The sequence below is a fragment of the Pan troglodytes genome, chromosome 10, assembly GCF_028858775.2.
Source record: "Pan troglodytes isolate AG18354 chromosome 10, NHGRI_mPanTro3-v2.0_pri, whole genome shotgun sequence".
Lineage (NCBI taxonomy): Eukaryota > Metazoa > Chordata > Mammalia > Primates > Hominidae > Pan > Pan troglodytes.
Window position 1 is genome coordinate 46,339,628 of NC_072408.2, and position 18,790 is coordinate 46,358,417.

The following is an 18,790-nucleotide window of genomic DNA, read 5'->3' on the forward strand; positions in this document are numbered from 1 at the left end:
CAACCAACCTGAACCCTGGCAGCTCAGCTTCACTCAGCCAAGGAGGCAAGGGAAGCCCTGAGGCAGCTACGTTCTGCACGGCTGCCACTTACAGTCTGGGCTTCAGACTTGGGAGAACACATGCCAGAGAAAGAAAAGCTCTGCTGTGATTAAATCACAGATGCTGGGGGTGAGTGTGGGGTGGAAGGGTCTGGCACCCATGCCACCTGCTACACGCAGGAGCTCAATTATACGGTTACATTCAATACTCAGTCAAGGGACAGGGAGTTGGGGAGAGCAGTGCCATTATAAACTTTGGTTACCTGGGAGAGCCTGGAGAGCTGTGGTTTTCTTAAAGTGGTTAAGTTCTCCTTTGGAAAGTCACCATTCCCTATCCTATGATCCTTTCTCACTAGGAACAACTGCATTTGCTCTTCCTGGCTTTCACATTTTAATTTGGTTCTGAAGGTACGCAGTGGTGGCAGACAAATGACTTGGGAATCAGATACCCTCATTTAATCCTGGAACAAGCTGTCTGAGTGACTTCTACCCCCATGAGGCCCAAAGAAAAACATAATGAAATGAAACCACTTGCTGCTATGAAACAAAAGTGGGCATATTTATGCAGTTGTTTTTATTTATTCAACTATAAAGACTGCAGCAATTTTTTGATGAGTAATGCCTTAGATTAACACTAATTATATTGCTATAAATTTGGTTCAGGATCAGAATAGGGTTCAGGAAAGGGAGAGAACAAAAAAAAAAAAGAAAAAAAAGTCTCCAAACATTAAAACAGAAAAATGCTTTTTTTTTTTTTTTTTTTTTTGAGACTGAGTCTTGCTCTGTCTCCAAGGCTGGAGTGCAGTGGCACAATCTCAGCTCACTGCAGCCTCCGCCTCCTGGGTTCAAGTGATTCTCCTGCCTCAGCCTCCTGAGTAGCTGAGATTACAGGCACACGCCACCATGCCCAGCTAATTTTTGTATTTTTAGTACAGACAGGGTTTCACCATGTTGGCCAGGCTGGTCTTGAACTCCTGACCTAGTGATCCACCCGCCTCGGCCTCCCAAAGTGCTGGGATTACAGGCATGAGCCACAACGCCCAACCTTTTTTTTTTTTTTAACTTTAATTAAATGCTACTTTCTCATAGACTTCCCTAGACTGGTTTGCAATCTAAGGTAATAGGAAACAAGGCATTGGGCATTTTGAAGAAACTGCAGGTTAAGCTATGGTGCCAAGCAGAAGACTAAACACTGATTTGAGTGTCAAATCTCCAGCACATTCTGGGATAGGGGCAGGTTCTCAAATGTTTCCTAGTGTTCTTTCCTTTTCACTAATTAAATTTTCCCTTCGCTGGCGAATCCAGTGCAGTATACAATCCCCTGATTGCCTCTCTTGGTCAAATAGTTGTTCGAAGGGAACTTGTCAGGCACCTGTGGCTTCTGCTTAGATTGGAAAGGTGACAGACTAGCTCTGATTCACCTCCTCCTGAGACAGCCTGGACAGTGGAGGGGTCAACTGGAAGGCCGAAACCTGGTAACAGCTGCCTCTGATTCCTGGTGGAAATGACCAACCAGATTCAATCCATATCACTGGGAAAGATCAAGGAAAAAAAATAGCTTCCCCTCCAAAAATGGTAAAGAGGAAATAAGGAGACAAGAAACCAAAAATACTTAGAATGGCACAAAAAGTGATACGCATAAACTTCTTTTTGTTATTAAATCTAACTGTAAGTTTCCTAAAGTCCAGTTATCAAGTTGAATTGTGTGGATAGAGGAGAGAGGCCAACTGGATTTTCTCTCAAGAGTTCACGGCTTCAGTCTGAGAGGTCCTGGGTTTGCGCTGGGGGAGCCCCTTTTTGAATGAAGGCGTGGGAGGGCTGGGCTCCATGCTGACTCCAGTTCCATTGGTCCCTGCAGAGTGAGTCTGGCCTCTTTCAATGGTGTTTCCTGGTGCCTGAGATGGAGCACTCTGATACCTGGAACCAGATGAATACCACGAGCTGTTTCTGTAACGACCCATACTGTCATGCCGCCCTTGGTTCATGGGGTCACTGGACTTTTGGCCTTGTGGCCTATAGCCCTGTCCTCCTCGTCTGTTCCCTGGCAATACCTAAAGATGAAAGAATACAATGTTCAAGGTGCTCTAGCATTATGGTACCCCATTCGTTCACTTTACAGGAGTATTCTGAAAGCAGAATTGTGGTATTCCATGCTTGGGACTCAGTTATCTCTCAAGACTCAAAGAATTCTCTCAGCCAATCCAACCTAGCCACTACTTCAGAACTAATCCATCTTTCCCTGCTCTTCATGCCCAGGCTCTTCTCCACTGAAGAATTTACTTTTCTTTAGCTGGATGCAAGAAGAAAGATAAGGAAGAAAGAACATTCTCTGGGTTGTTACAAGCCCTCGATTGGACAAGTACATTATATTATGTCTGAACTCTGCAGATAAAAGGCCATTGGTAAAGATAATACACATTTGGAATAATAAAGTAAACATCACTATGGCCTGCTTTGCTAAATGTCATGAACTACAGATTAAAGTATGCTGCTGTGGCATTCAGCACATCTTTTGCATTATAATCCGGAAAGCTTATGGTATGGGATTTTATTTTTGTCCTCCAATTCCAAACATCATACCAGTTCTGAAGAATTACTGACAGTACTGCCTTGGATTGCTCTTGTGTTTATTCTTCAAACAGGAGAAGAACCTATGGATTACTCCTCAGCTTTCTAGTGTTTTCCTCTCATCCCCAACAGTTCACTCTCTCTTTCCCTGTAAATTCCACATTGTGCTTCTAGGGAGCTGCTGCTTTCAGATGCACACTGGTAAAACTGCCACTTGTGGTGCCTGTCTACCTTGAGATGGGTGCACGACTCCCAGTGTGACTAATTACCAGGCAATACTATCTACAACAGCAGGGATCACTGCCAACACAAGAAAGTCAGCAGTTCTTGGCAACAGGAAATCTAAACTGGCTGGCAGTTTGGAACATACGTATCTAATGCTTTCTCAGGAACTAACTTGGGTTGGAGGGATTCAAAACAGGCATGGAATGGGAATAGAGAGGAAGATAATATACTGAGCTAACAGCATTTAAGCTTTGACAATCTGGAGGGTTTTCTTCCTAACATGCTCAGTGTAGAAGCTAGGTTACCTCCCGAAGTGGCTGGTAGGGCTGGCCACTGGAGTTTGCTATGGCTGCAGGAGTCTCTCCCAGTGCAAAGTTTTTCTTGTTAGCACTTGTAAGGCTGGGAGGAGAGGCACAGGTGGAAGAGGAAGCAGCAGAGGCATCACTTGGGCTACTCAAGGACACAGATGTAACTGAGCTACATCGGGATCTGGTTGAATAGCTGTTCTTTGGATGAGACACTGAAACAGAAATATGAGGAATATATGATCATATGATAGAACAGCACAATGGGTAAGGTTTCTACTTTCTCAATTTCACAACGAGCAATTTAAGATAAAGAACTGTCTATTCGAATAAAGAAAAACCTATAAAACTGGTAACAGGAAGAAAAATCTCCCTTCTGCCCTCTTCCTCCACTTCCTCCAAAGCCCCACTGCTTTGTAAAGGAATTCTTACACAAGCGAACAGTTAAAATCAAAGTTACCCATTCCCCACCAACTAATGACTTCTTGGGATTGGATCTAGTACTACCTAAACTCCTGACTATGGCTCTAGCAGCTGACTAAGCCTGGGAACAATAGTACAGACCATATGTTCAGTTTCCTATGCAAGAAACATTCTAAAGAACAGCCTTTGCAAAGAAAGAAAAAGGTACATAAATAAAATCTTTACTAAATTCTTTTTAAAGAATTTTGAATGACACAAGGTATAAATAATCAAGATCAGTTAAATATGAATAGAACTAATCTTTATAACAAACATGTATATTGCCAAATTTCTTTCTGCAAAATTAATCCCAAATTCAAAGTACCTATCTAACTGAAAAAAATATCAATATTTTCAGTTCAAATTGTGTTAGAATTCCAGTGGTTTAAAACTACTCTCTAGATTTTTTTCTTGGCTTTAAGCTGGATTAATGATGAGTTTATAATTGCTGCCATAGGTTAAATATTTCACTTTTTTTTTTTTGAGCCGGAGTCTCGCTCTGTCGCCCAGGCTGGAGGGCAGTGGCACAATCTCAGCTCACTGCAAACTCCGCCTCCTGAGTTCACGCCATTCTCCTGCCTCAGCCTCCCGATTAGCTGGGACTACAGGCACCCACCACCACTCCTGGCTAATTTTTTGTATTTTTTAGTAGAGATGGGGTTTCACCATGTTAGCCAGGATGGTCTCAATCTCCTGAACTCATGATTCACCTGCCTCAGCCTCCCAAAGTGCTGGGATTACAGGCATGAGCCACCGCGCCTGGCAATATTTCACTTTTATACTAGACAGAAAGAACAGAGAGGCTGAGTTCAGGGTTTGACAAATAGGTCACTAGAAACTCTCATCTCACAGGCACTCCCCTATCCTTTAATGCTTTATTTAAGGATCTACTATGTGCCAGACAAGACAAGTATTGTTTTCTCCTATTTATTAATTTTTTTAGAGACACAGTCTTGCTCTGGTGCCCAGGTTGGAGTGCAGTGGCAATCATAGCTCACTGGAACCTCAAACTCCTGGCTCAAGCTATCTTCCCCCTCTCACCCACCCCCACCCCACCTCCTGAGTAGCTAGGACTACAAGCATGTGCCACCACACCTGGCTAATTTTTTCTTTTGAATTTTTTGAAGACATGGAACCTCGCTATGTTGCCCAGGCTGGTCTTGAACTCCTGGGCTAAAGTGATCCTCTGGCCTCAGCCTTTCCAGTTGTTGGGATTATAGATGTGAGCCTCGGCGCGTGGCCTGTTATCTCCACTTTGGAGAGGAGTAAAATGAGGTTACTGTAGGGGCAGGGATTCAAACTTGATCTGACTGTAGGGCCCCATGCTCTTTATACCACATATCATGCACCTCTCAATATGGCATGAAAAAACAGTCTTTCACATTTAGGGAGCTGGCAAATACTTGTCCTCAGAGTTCAAAGTATCTGCACCCATGGACTTCATAAGCATCCTAGAGTTAGTTTTCATATAAACAAGCAAACAAGAGGCACTAATGAGGAATCAGTGGTGAAGACAATCAGCACGTCAGTCTCTAATTAATAATCACCACCTGTAGTGCCCAGACCCTCTCACCATCTCACCTTGTCCAAATGAATCAATGCTCTTCTTTAGGGTCTCTACATCACAGGTGAACCGGGCTACTCGTCCCAGATCCTCATCATATTTACGTTCACTAACAAAGTGCTGGAGAAAGGACAAAGAAAGGCCTCCAGGTTAGACAAACAACATCCATGGAATCTATAACTTGCTATACAGATAAAACAATCATTTTCAATTGTCTTTTTATTGCTTCAAAGTTTATTAAATGGCCATCACATGACCAACGCCAGGTGATCGAATAAATTCATTCATTTTCTCAAGAGCCCACAGATAAGTTTGTAAGTTTATGAAATGCTACATGATGGCTAAAGCCCATTAGATATAATCAAGAGAAACTACAGAGAAAGAAAAAAGGAGGAAGAATTTATAGTAGAGGGCCATCTTTCTACTGTTGGCTATTCTCCATGTCTTTCCATTTTATATAGAAACAGAGGCAGCAAAAATCTTTACAAGGTACTACAATGATACCATTTAGATAGATGGTTTGGTGTTAATAGGAGCTTCCTTAGGAAACCTACTTCATCTCTTTATAATAAAGTAGGATTTCTTAGTCCTTGAAATAGGAACAATTTCTTGAGATGGAAAATCATTCATGTGAAAAGTCAACTTTGCAAATGAGAAGTTTATGCTGCAAGTAATTTAATCCTTTTAAGCAGACTGAGCTGAGAAGTAACCAACCCCTTGAGTCAAAAACTAACCATGCTATAAAAATCATGGGACTAGAAACATGTCAGGAATAAAGTGCTTCTGGGGGTCTATTTCATTAAACAATGTCTAACGTAGACTGGAATCATTTTTTTTTTCAGATGAAAAGGAGATAAAAAAGAGAAGTGAAAGGCCTAGATATAATTTGGAAGAACTGAACCCCTCAGAGCACTCCTCTTAACTGGGGGTGGGCTAATACCACTCTGCATGAGAATTCTCGGGAAGCAACCAGAAGCACTGAAAGGGAAAGGAGAGAGAAAAATGACCTTCCGGCCTTGAATTCCTAAAGTTTCAGAGTATGTTGTGGCTTAGGAAAGCACACGAACCTCTTGTTACAAAGCCTTCAGACATGTAATATCAGTCTGAGATTAATTCTGAAACAAATTCTAGGGTTTGTTGAGTCAAAGACATAATAGGAATGACGGAAATAAAATGATCTGGAAATAAGACATTTAAATTGCACAGCACCCACTTCAGTACACTGAAAAAGTGGAGAGAAACAGATCCTTAGTCAGCCTGCAGAAATATTTCTAGCAGCTTTTCAGCCACGTGGGAAGAGGAACAGATGAAGCCTGTGAGAGCCAGCATTCTCATCTAATTGCAAAGGGGTTTCCGGCTTCTCCCCGAGAGTTGAATGAGACTGACTGGCATCAATGTGAGGAGGCCTTTCTATAAAATTTAATCATATAGTTTTAGTTAAACAGAAAACAGTAACTGAACATTTGCATGGTTTGGCTAGTTCACCCCAATAGAATTAAAGGGGAGGCAGTGAGAGAACAACAACACTCCACAGGTCTAACACTGGGTCAGACGATCGCAAGGATCCCTGTAAGGTCCTGGATGATGTTCCACCTCTGTTTTTATTTTAGAGAGACTGTTGTACAGCCTCTGCAGCAAGTGTTCTCTCAGTGTGACAATAAATCTTATGTGTTCAGAAAGAGAAGAGGTAAAGGGCACAGGTGTGGAGAAGGCCAACTCCCTTTGTTACAGCTTGCAGTTTATAAGCAATTATTTAGAATGCCAATGACCACAACCATCCGTGAATATCCCAATTTCCCTCAGGTTCACATGCTTAGTCTCAGAAACACTGTTCTTTATATAAGAATTTGGCCAGGCGTGGTGGCTCATGCCTGTAATCCCAGCACTTTGGGAGGCCAAGATGAGTGCATCACTTGGGGTCAGGGGTTCGAGACCAGCCTGGCCAACATGGTGAAACCCTGTCTCTACTAAAAATACAAAAATTAGCAGGGCGTGGTGACACATGCCTGTAATTCCAGCTATTTGGGAGGCTGAGGCACGAGAATCGCTTGAACCCAGGAGGTAAAGGTTGCAGTGAGTGGCGACAGTGCCACTGCACTCCAGCCTGGATGACAGAGCGAGACTCAAAAAAAAATAAAAATAAAAATAAAAAGGTATAAATGTTGAACCCAAGTAATTGTTATAAATAGATTATAACAAACATCTCAAAGATAATTTTTCTCTATAAAATCAGAATTGGTCAACTAACTATTTACAGAAGACCAAGTACATGCCAAGGTGCTGTGCTAGGCACTTGGAGAGACAGGAGCTCCTGCATGCCACTGTGAAGTTCACTATCTAGTGGGGAAGACAAATTAACCAATGCACATAAAGTCATAACTATGCTCTGAAAGCACAGAATGAGGAGATATGATGGGGAAGTCAGGAAGGATGAGGAGGTCAAGGGTGGTAACTGGGCCGGGCGCGGTGGCTCACACCTGTAATCCCAGCACTTTGAGAGGCCGAGGCGGGTAGATCACCTGAGGTCAGGAGTTCAAGACCAGCCTGGCCAACATCATGAAACCCCATCTCTACTAAAAGGATAAAAATTAGCTGCTGGGCGTGGTGGCTCATGCCCCTAATCCTAGCACTTTGGGAGGCTGAGGCAGGCAGATCACCTGAGGTTGAGAGTTTGAGACCAGCCTGACCAACATGGAGAAACCCCATCTCTACTAAAAATACAAAAATTAGCTAGGCATGGTGGCGCATGCCTGTAATCCTAGCTACTCGGGAGGCTGAGGCAGGAGAAGCGCTTGAACCGGGGAGGCGGAGGTTGCGGTGAGCTGAGATTGCGCTATTGCACTCCAGCCTGGGCAACAAGAGCGAAACTCCGAATCAAAAAAAAAAAAAAAAAATTAGCCAGGCGTGGTGGCAGGCGCCTGTAATCCCAGCTACTCGGGAGGCTGGAGCAGGAGAATTGCTTGCACCTAGGAGGTGGAGGATGCAGTGAACCGAGATGGCATGTCATTGCACTCCAGCCTGGGTGACAGAGCGAGACTCTGTCTCAAAAAAAAAAAAAAAAAAAAAAAAAAAAAAAAAAAAAAGTGGTAACTGTAGTTGGAGGCAGGGAGAAGAGCATTTGGACAGATGGAAAAGCAGGTGTGTCTGTGGAGTGTAGAAGCCTCCAGCCTCTGCTTGAGGGCAGAGGACCGGGGGGATGGTATGAACTGAGGGTAATGGCAGAGCAAGACTGCACAGTCCTTCAGACCGGATTAAGGATTATAGTATTCATCCTAAAAGCAACAGAAAGTTTGAAGCAGACTGCTGTAGTGTGGGGAACATACATGGAGGGTGGGGCGGGTGGGGCAGAGACAGAATGGATGAACAGAACCAGTTAAGAGGCTCTTACAGAAGTCCAGGCAAGAGATGGTGGTAACCTGATCATAATGGTGGTGGTGGAGATGAAGAGATAAGGTGAGATCTGAGATTTAGTCAAATGGATGGGGTGTGCTGACAGATTTAAGGTGGGAAATGGAGAAATTTCCTAAGGTTTCCAGCTGGGACAACTGGGTAGATGATAATACCACTTACAGAGAAAGGGACCTGGAAGAGGGCCAGGTTTGGGAAAGGAAGATCATGAGTTTAATATATTAGATATGGCCATGAATTATGAAAATTTCTTACTTTAGCCCCTGAGGATAAGAAGAAAGGCAGAAAGCAGAAAGAAGTTTTACCTTGATATCAGCTCTGAGCTCAACCAATTGCTGCTCTGACATTTGAACAGCCACATGAGTCATCTTCTTTAGAAGTTCAGCCTTCTTTTGTCGGCTGAGCAAAATTTCCACTGTAGAGGAAAAGTGAGTGTGAACCTTATGTTGCTGCTAAATAGGATAAAGAAGAACTAGAAATATAAGCCTTGCAGTAGGTATTTGGTCAGCCAAAGGCTTAGCTGCCTATCCACCCAGAAAATGAAAATATCAAAAGTCTGGTCTCTACCTTCCATTGGGTCTCTGAAGGCAGTTAAGTGGTAAATATTTTTTATAAATCACAAACACTCATAAATCATTGTTATTTCTCCTTCCAGTCAAAAAAATTTTATCAAGATGCATATAAATTAAAAAGGAAATATGTACACATAATAAAAAATATTCATCTAGAGTAAGTTGGGTATAAAATGAAAAGAGCATCTCTCTTATTTCTGATTTTGTGGTCTCCTCTCCAGGGGAAACGACTGTTCACCATTTCTTACGTACACGTCCAAATATTGTGTATGTACATACAACATGCATACATATGTAGCTCTCTTTTTTCCCTTCTCACAAATGGAAGTATATCATACACATGGTCTTTTACCTTAGCTATTTTTACTTAATATATCTTGAAATTTATTCCCTATTAATACATCTGGATCACCTTCATTCTGTTTAACAGCCACCCAGTATGTGGATATACCACAATTATTTACCGAGTTCCCTAGTGATGGGTATTTAGATTGTTACACCCTTTTAAGAACCACCTTCTCTGGCATGCTTTCTGATATATAACTTGGATATGGTCATGGCAGAGAACATACAATAAAAATCTCCCAGAGAGACAGGGGCTACAGTGGAAACAAAACCAAAGAAATCCTCCCAGGAAGCAGATAAACCACCCAACGAATGTTCTCTACTACCAGGGAAGGGACTCTGCTATTCCTTCCCGTCCAGCAAGATTTGATCATTGCTTTTCCAAGTGGGAATTTTTACTATAATTATCCTTTTCTTTCTCCAACTATGTAATGTGGGAGAAGGGGGCATTTAGCCTTTCTTTTAATTTATGAGACCCCATCCTCGGAAGATCTGAAATTACTCTGAAGACCTGGCCTTTCAGCTGAATATTAACTAACTAGATGAGACTTTGGAGGTATTGCTATTGAGGAGGTGGTGAACATATTCTCATTTTGGAAAAAAGAGGGATACTGGGTAGTGGAGGACTGTAGCAAAGACCATTAGCTGATGGAACACAGTCTTTCCAACTACATTCAGGAACATTCAGGGCTATCAGAAATCCAATGTTGTTGGGTACCAACATAATTGGGTAAAAAAAAAATCTATATTTTCTGGCTTTGCTACAGATGAAACGGTCATGTGATATAGTTTCCCCATTGAGATATAAGCAGAACTCAAAGGGCAGGCTTTACAGGAAAGCGTTTTAAGGGAGTCTTAGCATGTAACGTTTTACTCCTTCTCGACTGGAGCCTAGGGAGTTGTCTTTTGACCATAAGCATACTCTCAGAATGGCTGGGCAGAAGTACAGAAGATCCTGGGTCCCTAATGTCATCTGGGAAATGTCCTGCCAGCCCTGGGTTGCTTACCTCTGTACTTTTCATTTTCTGAGAAAAAAGGACACTCACATTTATTTAGGCCACTCTGTTCCATGTAGTCAAACTCAATCCCTAACTGATATACATAGAATCCTGTAACATACTGAGGAATTAGCCAAATTCACGTCAGAAAAAAACAGAAGTTTTAAAGAGTTACACCAGGTATTACAGAGAGCTGGATGTATTTAGCAAGTTTACTCAGCCCAACTGCCACAGAGATGCATACATGGGCTGCCTAGACCCAAGTCACACTAATCAGTCAGGGCCCACTTTCTCAGGAGTCAGGAGCATGCCTACAAAAGTTTCTTAACACCAAAGCCCAACAGTTACAAATGATCTATTGGTTTAGGTCCCAAGATAAAACCTATTTGCCATTTGTATCAACTTCAGTTTCTCTCAGCTCTAGCATTCAGTGATTCTATGACAAAATTATAGCTCTCAAAATGGCAAAAATGAGGTGAATAAAAAGCTTTCTACAAGTAACAGATAACTCATAGGACCTAATTATACAACACTGGAAAAGACTGAAATACTACAAACCTATCAGTTACTTAATAAAATTATAATATGTAAAAAACAAAAAGCAACTCTTGATAGCACTGGTAAATGAGTAATTACTCTTGATAGCATTGGTAAATGAGTAATATCATTGAGAACCAGGATTTTCAGGGAGAAAAGAGCTAAAGATATAAAACTGATGAAGTTAAGTAAAACTTTGAGCTCTGAATTTGATAAAATAAGATTGGCCACAAATTGATAATTGGTTGAAGCTGAGTGATGGGAATTTGTTACATTAGCCTCGCTATCTGAAATTTTCTTTTCTTTTCTTTTCTTTTTTTTTAGTTTTGAGATGGAGTCTTGCTCTGTCACCAGGCTGGAGTGCAGTGGCGCAATCTCGGCTCACTGCAACCTCTGCCCCCTGGGTTCAAGTGATTCTCCTGCCTCAGCCTCCCGAGTAGCTGGGACTACAGGCGCATGCCACCATGCCCAGCTAATTTTTGTATTTTTAGTAGAGACGGGGTTTCACCATGTTGGCCAGGATGGTCTTGATCTCTTGACCTCGTGATCAGCCCGCCTCGGCCTCCCAGAGTGCTGGGATTACAGGCGTGACCCACTGCACCCGGCCAAAATTTTCTATTAATATAAAAGATGTATTAATATTCTTAAAAGCACCTTCTTTTTTTTAATTTCAAGACAGGGTCTTGCTCTATCGCCCAGGCTGGAGTACAGTGGTGCAATCACAGCTCACTGCAGCCTCGACCTCCTGGGCTCAAGTGATCCTCCCACCTCAGCCTCTCAAGTAACTAGGACTACATGTAGCACATGACCCCATGCCTGATTTTTATATATATATATATATATATATATATATATATTTTTTTTTTTTTTTTTTTGAGACGGAGTCTTGCTCTGTCGCCAGGCTGAAGTGCAGTGGTGTGATCTTGGCTTACTGCAACCTCCACCTCCTGGGTTCAAGCGATTCTCCTGCCTCAGCCTCCCGAGTAGCTGGGACTACAGGTGTGTGCCACCATGCCCAGCTAATTTTTGTATTTTTAGTAGAGACGGGGTTTTATCATGTTGGCCAGGATGGCCTCGATCTCCTGACCTCGTGATCTGCCCGCCTCAGCCTCCCAAAGTGCTGGAATTACAGGCATGAGCCACTGCGCCCAGCCTTATTTCTTATTTTTTGTAGAGACGAGGTTTCACTATGTTGCTTAGGCTGGTCTCAAACTCCTGGGCTCAGGTGATCCGCCCAAAGTGCTGGGATTATATGCGTGAGCCACCATGCCTGGCCTAAAAGGACCTTCTTCTCAAAAGTAAGAAATATGTCTTCTTAGTGGTTTTAGTTTATCTGCATTTCCATTTTCAAAAAGAGAATATACAGATAAAATAATGGACTGAAATGTCAAATTTAGAAACTCAAAATATATTGCTCAATGTAACGAAATCTCACCTCTGAAAAACAGTGGAAGGCATCTCTGCTACATTCTCAAATTTTCAAGTTAAAATGGACCAAAGCTGAAGTCATTTCAGTGCTTCAAAGCTGCATCCTCTGGCCCGTGACCACACACACAAGTGATTTAACTGTGAGTCATGATCTCGACCTAGCCCAGCATTTCTATTCTTACCAGTTTGGGGGTGGGTTAAAATAAACAACTTTCCTAATAATAAATCTGGTATTCAATGCAGGAAGATAAAACCTGCCACCGAAATGCCTCAAATCAATGCCATTGTACAAGTTGCAGTTGGTATTCCCTTGTCTTCATGTAGCTGTGTATGTTTAACCTAACACTTAACAGAAATGATCAAAAAATAGGTATCTGTTTTTTCTGTACAAAACCCCACAAATCACCAAAGTTAGACTTCATTCCTCCAGAATCTATTTTAGTAAGCTTTCAAGAAACCTGGTATCTTGAACCCTCAATTCTCTAACTTTTTCCCTACCCATTGATAACAGACATTGAGTGAAGACTGTTCTATAAACTGAGAAAACAAAGAAAGTTCTGAGATAGGTAATGATAGGAGTATACACATTCAATCGTAGGCAACCTAATGAAGTCTTCTCTGATTATGCTAAACGTTTTTTTCCGAGTAGAAAAAATCCCAGTGGAATTGCTTAAACACTAGAGGAAGAAACAAAATAAAATAAAAACCTGGTGGCAGATACCATGATGCAGTCTCTTATACACTGAACTCTGCATTCAAAATATTAAGATTTGGAAATATTTTTAAAACAGGCTCTTTAAAGTTATTTCAACTGAAAGGATTCATATGCCAGTACAGTGCAACTGCTTAAGATTATTTAAATATATAAACTCTTATTATGGTATTTATATGGAACTTTTGTTATAAGGGTTGGGAAGTAGGTACCTACTATTTATGAAGGTAATAGCTTTAATTAAAGATCAATCATCTTACTTGCTTCAGCTTTCACTTTGTCCATTTCAGCAAGCAACGCCACTTCTCGATCCATTAAACTAGGAAAAGATGACAAAGGAATAAAAAGTTTGATCAGAAACTCAAATACAAAATTAGCACATTATTAATAGTAGAGAAAGACCAGTGAGTTTGTTTGCTAAAAGCATACTAAAAAAAATATTGTATGGACCACATACAAATTCTGATGTCTTACTCTCAACAAAGAATATTTTAAGATTTTCCCATAAATAAAATAAATAGACCCAATTCCCTTTTATATTGCAATATTGGTACATTGCAGCAGCATACCAATTGTAGACGTCTAAGAGTTGAGAACCAGCAGATGGCAGTAGCAAGCTACAAAACACATTTTTTAGTAAGCTGTGCTAAAGCAAAAGTCCGTGTGGAAATTACTTACTTAACCATGTATGTACTCACATACTTTTTTTTGTTTTTGAGACGGAGTCTCGCTGTCTCCTAGGCTGGAGTGCAGTGGCGCGATCTTGGCTCACTGCAAGCTCCACCTCCCGGGTTCACGCCATTCTCCTGCCTCAGCCTCCCGAGTAGCTCGGACTACAGGCGCCCGCCACCACGCTCGGCTATTTTTTTTGTATTTTTAGTAGAGATGGGGTTTCACCGTGTCAGCCAGGATGGTCTCGATCTCCTGACCTCGTGATCTGCCCGCCTCGGCCTCCCAAAGTGCTGGGATTACAGGTGTGAGCCACCGCACCCGGCCTGTACTCATACTTTCTATATTTATATTTTGGTCTATAAAATTTGATGGCCTTGCATCTAATTAATTTTTACCAAGCAATATCCCCACTAGGGCATAGTAAATTTATCCATGATTAGGACTTGTATGTCTTCAACAGCTGACCATGGTTGCACCAAGTCCACTTACATTTTAGTACTTAGAATGCAAAGTAGTCAAAAGATAGACATATAGTGTGCTAGTTTCTGAGAAACACATAATAGTAACTAGGAAGGATGGAATTACAGATTTCTGGTAGGCTTTTTACAGAAAAAGAACATTAAATAGGCAATTAGAATTTTTTCCACTGCAAATGTAAATGGTTTATAGGCACATAAAGCTTTTCCATGTTGTTATAAAAGAGCCCACAGCCTTCAATGTATCAGGAGACAGTAGTACCCTAGTATTCAACCTCTGGATGAAAATAATTTTCCTTACCATATCGGTTTTGCTTTGTGGTGGCAAAAAGAAAAAAAAATCTAGAATGTTAATACTTGCACAAACATGCAATGTTCCAACTTTCTTCAAATTTGGAGTTCATTCTGATTTCTCCTTTTGAAGGGGAATATAACTACAGGGTAAATAAAAGTTCCGCTCTTGTTTCTGGTTGTAATCACACACACACACACACACACACACACACACACACACACACACACACTCTTTCTCTCTCGCTCTAATTCAATTTAGCTCAATACATAGTTATGTTAGCACAAAGTAGTTAATGTGGAGACTATAGTGTAAGACATACAAAAATGTCTAAGGCAGGGTCATTTCCTCAAGGAGCAAATCTTTTATAGGGAAGTGCCAGAGAACATAGGTTTGATAATCGTTACGCATGATGTTAATAAACAGACTTGTAACTAAACAAATTTGGTTGGCATATTAATCCAAAAGCATCAAACTGGAGAGAAGATACAATTATTGTGGGGTAGTTTGCTAAGAAAGCATTTCCCAAACCTTGGCAATATTTTGCTCCAAGAACTCTAGCAGCATTGGAATACCTAAAAGACAAAACAAAAGCACAACTGAGACAGGAGCTGCCAGGCCTACAGTTTGACATTACCTCTCTTCTGTTGCCAAATCACCTTAAGATGCAGACGCTGTGTCCATCAGATGACAAATCCTTTTTCTCTGACAAAGCTTGTAAAATATTTATTAAAAGACTACAGCAAACAAGTAAGCCTTTTGCAGCTTACAATCTTTATTATGAGAAGTAGAATGTCAGATGACACTTTTAGCAAGGTCTGCATCAACACAATCAGACTTTTTTGTGGAAATTTGTGCTAGTACATTCTGATAGCATTTTTTTTCCCTGTGAGAATCACTAGTGTTCATTTAAATAAACTTTGTTTTTTGATTAACTCGGTGATCACAAGAAATTCATAGGACAGTGCATGGACAACCATATAACCCCTCCATTTAAAAAAAAACTAGCTTATAATATATCCATCTACCATGTACCCACAAAAATTAAAATTAAAATACATATATTAGCTTATGTTTTCATGCCAAAAAACAATGAAAAGCAGTAAGAACTTGTTTCTTTTTGTTTGTTGTTTGTCATGTTGCCATCTATTGACAACATCTAGTGAAAAGTCCTAAGATGTCAGCCCAGGGTTAAACAAGAGAATCTACTAGTTAACTGATGCTGATATATTTCTCAGAGAAAAGGTTGATCAGCATTTATAATTCTCCATTAAAATTTTTACATCTTTAAAATACAAAAATGAATGTCAAAATTTAATAGTAAATTTCTTATTAAAAGCACATCAAAAAAGTAAATTATATAATGGCATTATAGTTGTATAGAAGAATGACCTATTTTTAGGTTATTTATGCTAAAGCATTTAGGGGTGACATGTCATCTACATCTGCAAATTCCAAATGGTTCCACCAAAATATTATACACACACACAGCAAATACACTGTCATTGTACCATCCTTTCAACCTTTCTATATATCTGAAAGTTTTAATAATAAAAAGTTAGTGAAATGTTGGCATCACAAAATAAATGGAGAAGGTGGGACAAGTTCAAAGTGGAAAGTAGGTTAGGTGTAAGGATAACAACATAGGCATTTTTTACAATTAAAAACAACAATCTATTGTAACACAACTTTTAACACAGAAACTTAAGCTAAAGTTTTCCATCTGTTTCTGAGCTAAACAATGGTCCCAGTATGTATGTGTGGCCAAGAGGTTCAAAAGTACCTGTGGTGTGAGGTAATGGTTTTCAGATGCCAGAAAGGCAAGCAATGAGTCCTCCCAGAGAGTGATGAAAGGCTCATTCAGACTCTCTATTACCTTGCTCACTCCAATACCTCAGGGTACTAAGCTTCTCTCAAGGCTTTCTTGAATGGAAATATGCCATAATAAGCACCAAGCATCTGGCAGACTAGATTCTAAAATTGCTAATGAAATTCAGCTAAATATTGCTGGGAACCTGTTTGGAACAACACTAGTTCTTATTAAGCCTGGGCCTTATTCAGTGTTGAGAATTTCCATATCCTTTCTTCAATCATGAAAGATAGATTTGGATGACTGCTTCCTGCTACTAAAGAAAAAGACTGGTAACTAAATGTTCTATATTTCCTTCCTTCCTTTTCAGGACTTCCTTACCATGTTCACATTTGCTCGACTTATTCTATAAGATGTGTTTTTTTTTTTTTCAAGATGGAGTCTCGCTCTGGAGTACAATAGCATGATGTTGGCTCATGGCAACCTCTGCCTCCTGGGTTCAAGTGATTCTCCTGCCTCAGCCTCCCAAGTAGCTGGGACTATGGGCACGTGGCACCACGCCCAGCTAATTTTTCTATTTTTAGCAGAGATGGGGTTTTGGTATGTTGCCAAGCTGGTCTCAAACTCCTGGCTTCAAGTGATCTGCCTGCCTGGGATTACAGGCATGAGCCACTGCACCCACCCAATTTATCCTAAAGCTTTTGCATAATTTTAGTTGCTCAGAATAGTTGTTACTGAAGCATCCCCATTCATATCTCTAACACAAATTGTGTCTATCATTTGAAGCAAGTCCTCTAATTAATATACAGATATCTAACATGCAGTTAGAGATTCTAGCTCTTGCCTTCAATAATTCATTGGTACCAAAAAATTGTTAATTATTTGTTTATGACTGTTGCATTGGAAAAATAATATTAAAATGGAAACGCAACTCTTGACAATTCCACAGGTCAATTATTTCAAGGGATAATAGTCAAAACCATTCAATAATACTGTCAGAAAACATTTGTACTCAATTTTATTTGCTTAAAACTTAGAATCTTTTTTTTTTTTTTTTTTTTTTTTTGAGACAGGGTCTCACTGTCGCCCAGGCTGGAGTACAGTGGCACCATCAAGACTCACTGCCAACCTCCGCCTCCTGGGCTCAAGCAATCCTCCCGCCTCAGCCCTCTAAGTAGCTGGGACTACAGGCACGAGCTACCACGCCCAGCTAATTTTTTACATTTTTTGTAGAGATGGGGGTTTCACCATGTTGCCCAGGCTGGTCTCAAACTCCTGAGCTCAAGCGATCCATCCACATCAGCCTCCCAAAGTACTAGGATTACAGGCATGAACTGCTGTACCTGGACGAATTTTTTTTTTTTTTAAGACAGGGTCTTGCTCTGTCACCCAGGCTGGAATGCAGTGGTGTAATCATAGCTCACGGCATCCTTGACCTCCTGGGCTCAAGCAATCCTCCTGCTCAGCTTCCTGAGCAGCTAGGATTAAAGGTGTGTGCTACCACACTTGGCTAATTAAAAAAAAAAAAAATTATAGAGGCGGGGGTCTCACTATGTTGTCCAGGCTGGTCTTGAGCTCCTGGTTTCAACTGATTCTCTCGCCTTGGCCTCCCAAAGTGCTGGGATTATAGGTATGAGCCACCATAAATGGCCTTAAAACCTATTCATTCTAATTCCACTAACCAACCAAGCAAAAACTCAAGCAAAGCCAATGCAGACGCCTTTTTTTTCTTTGAAGACGGTTTCCTCTTTCCATATAAAATAACCAAAAAAGAGAATTGCCAATAGTTTTTTTCCTTCCCTTTTTTTTTTTTTTTTTTTGAGACTTGCTCTGTTGCCCAGGCTGGAGTGCAGTGACGCGATCTTGGCTCACTGCAACGTCTGCCTCCAGGGTTCAAGCGATTCTCGTGCCTCAGCCTCCCGAGTAGCTGGGATTACAGGTGTGCACCACTCATGCCTGGCTAATTTTTGTATTTTTAGTAGAGACAGGTTTCACCATGTTGCCCAGGCTGGTCTTGAACTCCTGACCTCAAGCAATCCACCCACCTCAGCCTCCCCAAAAGGTCAGGTGCAGTGGCTCACGCCTATAATCACAGCACTCTGGGAGGCCGAGGCTGGAGGATCACTTGAGGCCAGGAGTTCAAGATGATGCCTGGCCAATATGATGAAACCCTGTCTCTACTAGAAGTACAAAAATGTGGCGTGCGCCTGTAATCCCAATTGCATGGGAGACTCAGGCAGGAGAATTGCTTGAACCCAGGAGGCAGGGGTTGCAGTGAGCCGAGATCGTGCCACTGCACTCCAGCCTCGGTGACAGAGCGAGACTCTGTCTCAAAAAAAAAAAAAAAAAAAGAAGTTAGAATGTGAACATAAGCCAC

The 18,790-nt window shown here is 41.1% G+C and overlaps 1 protein-coding gene across 4 annotated transcripts in view; it reads right to left on the reverse strand.

Moving 5' to 3' along the window:
- Positions 1-574: 574 nt before the first annotated feature.
- Positions 575-18,790, reverse strand: part of SPATS2 (spermatogenesis associated serine rich 2) — a 160,987-nt gene continuing 142,771 nt past the window's right edge. For all 4 annotated transcript variants that reach the window (XM_016923475.4, XM_016923476.4, XM_063786715.1 and 1 more), the window contains 5 exons: positions 13,424-13,482; positions 8,877-8,986; positions 5,181-5,283; positions 3,138-3,352; positions 575-2,090 (listed from right to left, as the gene is read on the reverse strand). In XM_016923475.4, coding sequence (XP_016778964.3) covers positions 1,779-2,090; positions 3,138-3,352; positions 5,181-5,283; positions 8,877-8,986; positions 13,424-13,482 — 799 coding nt within the window. In that variant the 3' untranslated portion in view covers positions 575-1,778. The remainder of the gene's footprint in view (positions 2,091-3,137; positions 3,353-5,180; positions 5,284-8,876; positions 8,987-13,423; positions 13,483-18,790) is intronic.